The 9997-nt window shown below is 34.7% G+C and overlaps 1 protein-coding gene across 1 annotated transcript; it reads right to left on the reverse strand.

Annotated features, from left to right (window-relative positions):
* Positions 1-4046: 4046 nt before the first annotated feature.
* Positions 4047-9991, reverse strand: LOC121412627 (osteopetrosis-associated transmembrane protein 1-like). Its single transcript, XM_041605407.1, has 6 exons — positions 9387-9991; positions 8197-8299; positions 7285-7391; positions 6041-6166; positions 4652-4814; positions 4047-4256 (listed from the first exon to the last, which is right to left on the reverse strand). Exons 1-6 carry the CDS (start codon positions 9873-9875, stop codon positions 4180-4182), a joined length of 1065 nt encoding a protein of 354 aa, XP_041461341.1. The 5' UTR covers positions 9876-9991; the 3' UTR covers positions 4047-4179.
* Positions 9992-9997: the final 6 nt, after the last annotated feature.

Genomic DNA, 9997 nt, shown 5'->3' on the forward strand with positions numbered 1-9997 from the left:
CAGTGTTATTATTTAAGCCATTTTGTCCCCTATTTCACAAATATTGATATAAATTGCATCCTAAAAACAGCCCCATTTTCTTTTCGCATTCTAAATACATCTTTTACTAAAGTATGCACTTTGACTGCAAACTACTTGTAGAACTAAGAAAACAATAAAATCATCCTTTATTTCATTTTCAAGTCCATGTTCAAACCCAACCATCAGACTAATAAAGTTTTTGGAATAATAAACCTTCAAAATAACGAGCTGTAACCCTTGAAACAATCATTTTTCCTCCAAAATACATACATATATACAGTGCGTATCAAAAAAAAGTTTACACTTTGAAAAAATCCTGTAAAATTATACATTTGTAATATCCTGAAGATTGTTCCACATTTTAACATTGGTACAGGTCCATAAAAGCAAATGACGATATAACTGTCGAAAAATATTTCCGCTTGAGTGAGCACCACTCACTTTTGAAAAGTTAGTGAAAAATGATTTGCGCAGAAATTTGAAATAGTTATGCGAATAAAAGTAGCCCTTAATCATGAAGAACACATGGAATTTAGCTAGTAAAATTGATTTTAAGATATCTTCTACATTGTTTGACTTGTTTCCTTGCCCAAAACACTTCGAAGAGTGCATTTTGCCCCACCCCACTCCCCAACACACCGAGGCCATCGTGACGATATTTGCTTTACACTGAGCTGTGATTTACATGGAATGGCTTAAGCTTGATTTTCATTTTGTTAATCATTGCTTAGCTTGGGAAAAGTGTGGATAAACAAGTATTAAATGAAAAATGAAATGTAAACCAACTTTCAATGACAAAAACTTAGTGAAAAAATGCTGGAGATGTTTGATGTAAACTTTTGTTCGGATTCAGTTATGTCCTCAGATCCAGCTGGCACAAATAGGGTAAAGGTTGCTTATTGAGTGTTGAAATTTCAATTTGGGTGGCAAAATTGTCACAAAATGCTTGAATGTATCCGTTTTATTCCAATTGCCTAAAAGTGCAAGGAAAATGTATGATAAATCTTTCGTAGTGTCAGTTTGATTTCGTCCTTTCGACTTGACACAGCATGAAAACGAGCATTTCTGCGCAGATTTCTGCGAGCTTTACAGAAATGGACAGTGCTCATTCAAGTGTAACATTCTGACAAAACTTTTACTTTCATTGGATAGATGAGACCAAACTGAAGATTATATGTGAAAAAATCACCCACGTGTTGTGTATTTTTTAATTCCCAGGACTTTTTCAAAGTGTAAACTTTTTTTTGATAAGCACTGTATAATGTATATATATATATATATATATATATATATATACGCCTACGCCTACCATTGTTCTCTTCATCCATTTCTTTACAATATTTAAATAAAAAAGAGTTGCCAAAAGCTGTTGTACATGTAAAAGCTTTACACATTTGTATTTCTTCTCCCATACGTGTACTGTATCAAAGCAATAGCTTTGATCCAGCTGAGGCATGGCGGCTTGTCATTGTTCAAAACTCACCTTCACCCGACAAAGGAAAATATAATTGGTATAGTGTCGAAAATCTGTCTATCTGACGGTCAATCGGATCTGGCTCGCCCTAACCACTAACCCGTCTCTGTGGTCTAGTGGTTAAGGCACCGGCGTTCAAAGCTGGGGGCCCGGGTTCGATTCCCAGCAGAGACATTTTTTCGGCATCACCAATTTTTCCAAAGGGTAGATAGCTCTGGGGAACCTTGATTTAAGCTACGCCTACCATTGTTCTCTTCATCCATTTCTTTACAATATATATAAATATATATACATAACATATAATGTATACATTATATGTTCACGATCAATTTTAAATAGGACCATTTTTAGTGCAGAACTTTCAACAATCATGGTTATGCATTTGAATATAAAGTTACAAGAGGGCTGAACTTCCTCCAAATATAAACAAATCCTTTGACAAAAACTTAGAATAGTAGGAAAATTCCATTAAATATGACCACTTTGCAGTATTATTCATATGCTACACAAATGTCCTCCAAATATTTTTGTCTGATTTCATAGATTGAACAATTTAGATGAAATTACAAATTTGCAATTGTCATACTCAAGCCTGCCTCACACTTTACAATCAACTGCATTCTGAAATTGGCAATAAATTGTAATAGTCCATCAAATATTACAACTGACTTAAAAGACAGTTTGCATAACTTTGTTGATTGAGGTTTAACAACACTACCTACACAATGTGTCATATAAGTGTCTGAAAATCAATCTGCAAAGTTATATAAATGTTACAATTTTTTGCTATTTTATGATCAACTACTTCACTGCCTGGGAAAAAAATTACTGGTATTTTTCAACAGAGAAGTAGGTTTTTTAATGTGCAAACTGTCAAGGATTCAAATTCAAATCAATGTTTTAGCTCCAAAATCTTCTTGATCGGACGGGAATGGCCAGAACATTATCAGCCAAGTACTTTCTTATTTATCAAGATATCTACCATTATGCAATTAGGGTACTACCATATCAAATTCTTCTGTCGCATACCGCTTAGCTTGGCCACCCACAAGTTCATCCTTCTGCAACTTATTTTCCAAAGTAAGATCAGATCAGATCGTATAGCCCGACGCAGGCTTCAGTAATTATGAAATACTGCGCATATCTTCTTGATATGCATATTTATGTCCCAATGTCATTAGTAGTAGTAGTAGTAGAAGTAGTAGGATTATTAATAGTATTATTATCATCATCATAATAATCATAATCATTATGATTATCATCATTACCATATATTATAAATTACATCCTTTTTTATCATCTCTCTGCATAAGAATAAATGTAAATCATTGCAAGAATATATTAATATACATATATGTATATATAATATTAAGTAATGAGTGAGCAAATGCTGCATTGGATACTTGAGAGAGGAGTTGTAAAGAAGAAAGATACAGAAACCCTGTTAGTCAAGTAGTTCTCACTGACTAGCTTGCCTCAACCAATCAGATGCAGGGATTTGCAGTAAATCACTGACAAAACTTTTTATGAAACCATCCCCTGAACAATCTCATTAGCAACACCTGTGTATTACTTTACCTAGCGTTTGGCTGTGGTACATGGAATCAAACACATCAATGACAAAGAGTAGTACTATGGGGAATAGAAAGGCAGCTAGGAGAAAATAAAAAGCTATGCAGGAATTTTACTTAATTTCATATAACTTACCTCAAAATGGCAGATGATAAAATGAAGACAATCTGAGTACAGCAGTGTATTTTACCAAACAAACAATTATTACATACTGTATTTGATTTAAATGCATATACATCAGAAGCAGATCCAGGAATTTTTGGAAGGAGGGGGGGGGGGGGGGGGCGAAAGCCCCGTAACACGCACCGAAGGTTTCTATCAAGTTAAAAAAGACACTTTTTTCTGCAGGTTGCCCCAATATGGGGAGGTGCCCCCCCCCCCTGGATCCACTCCTGTACATAATATGTCATATATTTGACTTATATAATGTTTCTTTTTTTTAACTCAATATTATATTCAAGATGGAATGTTCCTGAATTTACTTTTTTGTGATTTTATATCCTTTTTATTCACAATAATTGACAGGAATATCATAACTTGATAATTTTGAGACTTGTTAAGTCTCAAATAAATAAAATAAGGAAAGTAGAACCTCCACAAAATCATGCCACGATCATTGCCTAGTCTCCTTTCAGTCCGTCACTGGTATAAACTTATTCTCAGGGCCTTATTAGAAGGCTTTTCTAAATCAAGAATGTATTTATGTTTCACCTTGTCCAGAAAGGTCATTTGACTTCAACAGTTCTGATTTCTTTTGGTATCTTGTAAAGGCAGATTAATAAATGCTGAAGCACCAGCATAAGTGAGTAAAACCTGCCTTATCAGCTTCCTATCTCTGGCAGGAACCTGTCTTTAGTGGCCATCAAAAGTGTTTCCATTTAAAAGGAATGTGGCCACTTTTTCTTTTGAGTAGCCTTAACAAACAATTTTAGAAGTATGTTCGTGAAGAAACATTGTTTTCCCAGCTTTAAGTACTGCCTCCAAACTCAATTGAGTCTTGTATTTTGTTTCAAACAAAAACAAAGTATGATGCTCTAACATGACACCGAGGTGACATTCGCTGATTTCCTTTGGAGTCTTGTGAGGCATATTACTAAAATGATGTACATTAATCAGCGTAGGGAAGTTGTCGTCCCAGCATAAAGTCTTGCTGAAGCTGATAGTGACCTCCGTTTCCTTTCTTTGGATTCTGTACAAAAGAAGAAAAATATTGACCAAATTATACTATTTTTTTAATAGTTCATGAAGCAAAATTCTTTAGCCCTTTATCAAAATAATCCCTAGGGAGTGGATATTGTATTTGGGGCTGTGGGGAGGGGGGACTGAACGAATCCAACTATGAAGGCAATAATCATCTATAAGAGAGTTTACATGCTGCATGTAAACTCTCTTATAGATGATTATTGAATGATCAAGATAATGCCTGATGCATAATCTTGATCATTCAATGTTAATATCATTGGTACAAAAACAATGAATAAATCAAAGTTCTTAATGAATGTAATATTAGGGACATTACCTGACAAGTCTATGTTTCTTCATAAATAAATGTTCATGTCGTAAAAAAAAATGCATGATACTCACTTTCTACAAGTCTTTGTTGTTTTTTCGTCCCATGCAGCATTGCAGTAATGTAGAAGAATAATGGCAATATACAGACAAAGATGCTTAGGGTTACTACAGCTAAAAATTCTCTTTCTATCTTCCGACAGTGATTGTCTTTCCACATGATGCGGGTGCGATTCATCTAAAAAAGGAAAAACAGCAAAATAAAGTATAATGTAACACGTTTCAAGGTGATATATGTAATACATAATAGTTAGCTAGAGATAATTGTATCTTCTATAATAGGACATCCTAATCCAAGATATTTTTTAAGGAGACAAGATATTGTTTAAAGGGAACATTTACAGACTTTTTTTTTAAGTTCACACCAAGTTACCAATAATGCCTATAGCATTTCCATTTATTTGAAAGCAGGATAAAAGAGCATTGCACATTAAATGCTTTGCTCACAGGCATAGGTGCTGCGGCCGGGGATCGAACCCTGGACTTTTTATGTATAGGAAGGCGCCTTAGACCACTCCGCCACGGCACCTCCACTTAGCCAAAGAAGTGTTTACATACTACAAGTGAACCAATAGTGAGCTCCTGCCCGGAAGGCCAGTCAAATAGCACTCATTAAAAGCCCAGATTTTCATAAAAAAGGGTGGTTTTGAAAGACTGGTCATTGGTCAGTCACGGGTCAAACGTATTTAGGGTATGGTTTTTTTTTTCAAAGCTTTTTTTTTAGACTAGCCAAACATGTTTAGGGTATGTTTTTTCCCCCAGGTCATATTCTGGCGACAACTTGTTTAGGGCCCAAAATGTGTAAATAAAGCCCGCCAAAACTTGTTAGGGGGTTATTTTGCACACAGAGGGGGTGTTTGGAAATAATTTGCTCATGCATGTGTACAGAGGAATACATTTGGCTGCCCCCCCCCCCCCCCGGAACCCCTGCTATTAGTAGAACTTCCAGTGACCCATGGTCATATAGAAACCTAGTCAATATTCACATTACTAACAAGTTACAAATTATAGTGATGCAATTATTCATTGTCAATAATTTCATATTCTACTCGTATGAATGTATTCTAAGTTAAGTTTTATTTCTAGGCAATGGTCTAGCTCTACGCTATATATATATAAAGCCCAAAAGGAGAGCATTATGTTTGCATGGTATGTTTCATATGTATTGATACCTGTTCTTTATTCATGCTTTGATGGTGACGAAAGCAACATGTACTTCAATTATTATTCCTAGACAATTATGAATGTTTTGGGGTGTCATATCTCGACACTCACAGATTCGTGTCACTATTGGCTTTCCATAGTTAAACCACAACTTTAGACCAGAAATTAAATTAGTCCCAGAACAAGGGCCATAAAATGCATTTCAAGTTGAGTTTCATCTACAGCAGTTAGATTGCTCACCAAGTCTATGATGTCCATACAAAGTTGGTCGTCACTAAGGTTATTGTACAGGGCATTCAGTGTCTCATATTCCTTACTGCAATTATCACATAATGTCATATTTGAGCCGACTGGTACAGGATCATCCTGTGAAATGAACATAAACAAGATTGTTGGATATTATATTTAATATACACTTAGTAAAGTGAATAAATATTAATAACAACATGCATCATTTATATAACACTTAATACAATGTTTCTAAGACTAAGCGCTGCATACTATTACCCGGCTTTGGCACCGCCACCCTGATCAGGCGCTCAAGCATTCAAAGAAATTCTTCCGACCAGGTAGTGTGAAATTAAGCAAAACTTTAAAATGTCATAAGTTTTTTCTATTACATCCAAGTTTCATTTTTCTCTTTTTCATTCAAATGAACTTTTTGTTGGAGTGAATCTGCCCCTAAATCTGATCAGGGAGTTTGTGATAAGAGCAAAGCCTTTCATTTGTAATGAGAATGTTACACACATGACTGTGCAGAAGAACTGAACTTTGATTGGTTTTCAATCAGAAAGGAAATGAACTTGGCTTTAGTAATAAAAAGGGGGTAACCATGGAATATGTAAAAACGAAAGTGAAACATTGAAAAAGGTTTGTAGTCTACCTTACTTTATAACAATATTGGAAAGTTTTTACAAGCAAGATTACAAAGTAAACCAATGAAGTGATTGAAAATTAACTGGAAAGTTCTACAAAGCTATGTTGGTTTTCCATATAAACTTACTTTAGTTTAAATCGTGATTTTGTTCATCATTCTGTTGTCAATGAGAGGTTCAATTATTTTTGACATATTTTAACCACCACCAGAAGAAGATTTTTAATGTTAAATTGGAAAGAGAATACATACAGTAAATGTACAAAGTGGGGGAATGAATCAACCCAGTATAAATATTATACTAAAATTAAATTATCTGGTATATATTATACTTAGGACCATTGCTGTAGTTATTACACTTAATTATAGGAGGAAAATTCAATTGATAAGCAGAGTGTACTCTTGTCAGTTTATCCACTTTCAGTATCATGTAATAAGAAATATCAGGCAGATATTCTATAGATTGACAATATGACACGAAGTTGGGAAGCAGAGGAAAAAGAAACTGAAAGAAAAAAAGTAGGAGGAAGTGGAGGATAAGAAGAAAAAGAGGAAGAGGAAGAGACAAAAAATAAAATAGTAATAAATTACCTCATTCAAGAATACTTACAGAGCATCCGCCATTGTTCAAAAAGCAGGTCATTGTGTCATTATAGTTCTTGAGGAATTCTTGAGTTGAGTTGGTTGCATTAAAGTTCAGATTTTCAGCATAGCAATCTGTAAAGTTTGCAGTGTAAAGAAGAAAGTATAACTGACAAGGAAGAATGGAAAAGTAATAACAATTTATTCTTGTGTACATGTAATTAAAAAGGATTCAAAAGTAATGTTTTTTTAAGTGATAGTGAATAAATAAATACAAAATATTACTATCAAGTAATAATTGAGCGCTAAGAGACTTTGAGCGCTCAGAGACTTAACTGTAGTTTGCACCATATAAATATTGATTATTATATTTTTATTATCATCATTATGATTATCATTATTATTATCATTATAATTATAATCAGTATAGTACATGTACATTATGGTTAAAGCTTGCAAGGACAAAGTACATAGATTGTATAAATTGAATGTAAATCTGCTTACAGGATAACGAAAGTACAAAATGATTAAATTTCATTAGAAATGAAATGCCCTCACAACTTATAAAGTGAAAGCACATATGCAGAAAGAAGGGGATAAACAGAGAGATTTCATGAGAAAGAGAGGGGGAGAGAAGTGTGACATGGAAACATTTGAAAGAGAAACAAAAAGTGTAAACAGTCGTGAGAAGGGAGTGAGAAGGGGAAAAAATCATTATCAAAACTACCAAATATCTTAATAGACATGGGGCCCGTAACACAAAACTTAGCAATAATCCTGGAACATTTTTCTATGATTGATTTCATTGACTACAATGTGCGATCAATCCTGAAAATCAAGCGTACGATCAATCGCTAACTCTTTGTGTTACGGGACTATGGACTCCTATTCTATCAGGTGGAGGGGACTTGTCCGGAATGTTTCCTAAGTGAAAACTTACTTTGACAATTCCCATCACGCCACAGCTGAGTGAGGAAAGCTTGTGTTTGACTCACAATCTGCAGTTTATCGGAAACAAGTATGTCTTCCTTGCATTCTTCATCCTGTAGGGAAAATAAAATTGTGAATCATGGTCTAGTCTAATGGAATGCCTGTTTAATTTTTGTTGCTTCTTTTTGCTTAAAACTTCAAAATACTTACATTGCATGCATTTTTAACATTTGGACAGTAGGCCTATGTAAGTTTGCTCATTCAAATGATAGATTTTAATGTGCAGATTAATTATTTGAAATTTATTGATTGATATCTTGTGAATAAGACAGCTCGTTGTAGTTTTGCAGGCATTTGCCATAGTGAGGAGAAAGGAACCAATAAAACCATATTCAGGCATAAAATAATAAAACTATATCATCAGTATAGCATCACTGACACACTTGTTCACTGCAACCATCCTGCCTATTGCGAATCTACACACATGTCGATCTATGCAGTATATCACTTCTGTTTTGTAAGAAAAAATACATGTACTTATTTCCATACAGTTGGGATTTATTTTTCATTAGTAACTTGGGCATCATTTTTTTATTCACTAGAGTGCAAAAACCTTCAATTTTGAGCATCTATTGGTGGAAAGTAAAATTGCAAGAAAATAGTCATTCAACAACCTCTATTTTTAATTTAGAAAAAAAATAATTAAAAGAATTCAATTTACATTAGAGCAAAATACAAAATTACATGAGTAGTTGCAATGGAAACTGACACCTGTGTAAAAAAATCAAGCATTTGTCCCCAAGAACAAGAGAAAACAAGTAAAACATTGCCAGCCTTATTTCCCCACACAGGAAGTCCTACATGTACAACAGAGGTTATATCATAACCTTAATCATTGAATGAGTGCACAAAGATGCAGAATAATGGTGGAGGTAACTACATGTAATCATAATTGATACTGTACATGGTCATTTGACAGGTCTGACCGTCAGACTAGTTTAATGCCAAGGACATTGAAATGGGAATAAGCAAATCCATCCACGTTTATAAATCTGGAACTTGGAAATGACCTAGACCTGGCGCAGATAATCTACTCCAACACTAACCGAGTGCACTGACATTTTAAATTCCCAGACTCGAGCATAAACTTAAAATTTACGAAATAATAGTAAAATGCAAAAGAAAGCAAAAAAGTAATACATTTTCAATATTACTCCACGCTTTCCTTGATAAGTCAAACTCCAATACACAATGTCCACAATACAAAACCGGCTTGGCATTCTTAACTGCACATTCAATGAATGCTGAGGAAGCATTGCTGTATGCACTTAATAGTTCTTTTCTGTGATGGCACTTCGTAAAATCCACCGGCAAGTTGTCAATGTCAACTAAAATATGTTCTTGATTACATGCAAGACCAGCAAGAGGATTCAAATTATCAATGGCTGCTCGGCCTTGTCCTTTTGAATTTGAATTTAACTTTAAGCCAGGCGGATTGACGAATAAAGAGCCCTCTTCACGGGAAATGGAATGTAGATCCACGCCGGAGCTCCCCGGCATCCACTTGTCACTGTCCACAGAATCAGCAGCCACAAGAATCCGAGGAGAGGGCAACAACAAGCTCAAAGAAAAAAGCGAGATGGACATGATGGTTCCACACAAGAATGATATGACAAATAATGGCTCCATAATTGTCACAAGTAAATAACCTAATTCATTCAAGAACAGTTCTGGGATTAATTTACGGTGCGTATTCCATTCCACCCATTTTCCGGATTTGTTTCACTGCTGGTGAGTCATGTGATAAATCA

Source organism: Lytechinus variegatus, chromosome 4 (assembly GCF_018143015.1).
Source record: "Lytechinus variegatus isolate NC3 chromosome 4, Lvar_3.0, whole genome shotgun sequence".
NCBI lineage: Eukaryota > Metazoa > Echinodermata > Echinoidea > Temnopleuroida > Toxopneustidae > Lytechinus > Lytechinus variegatus.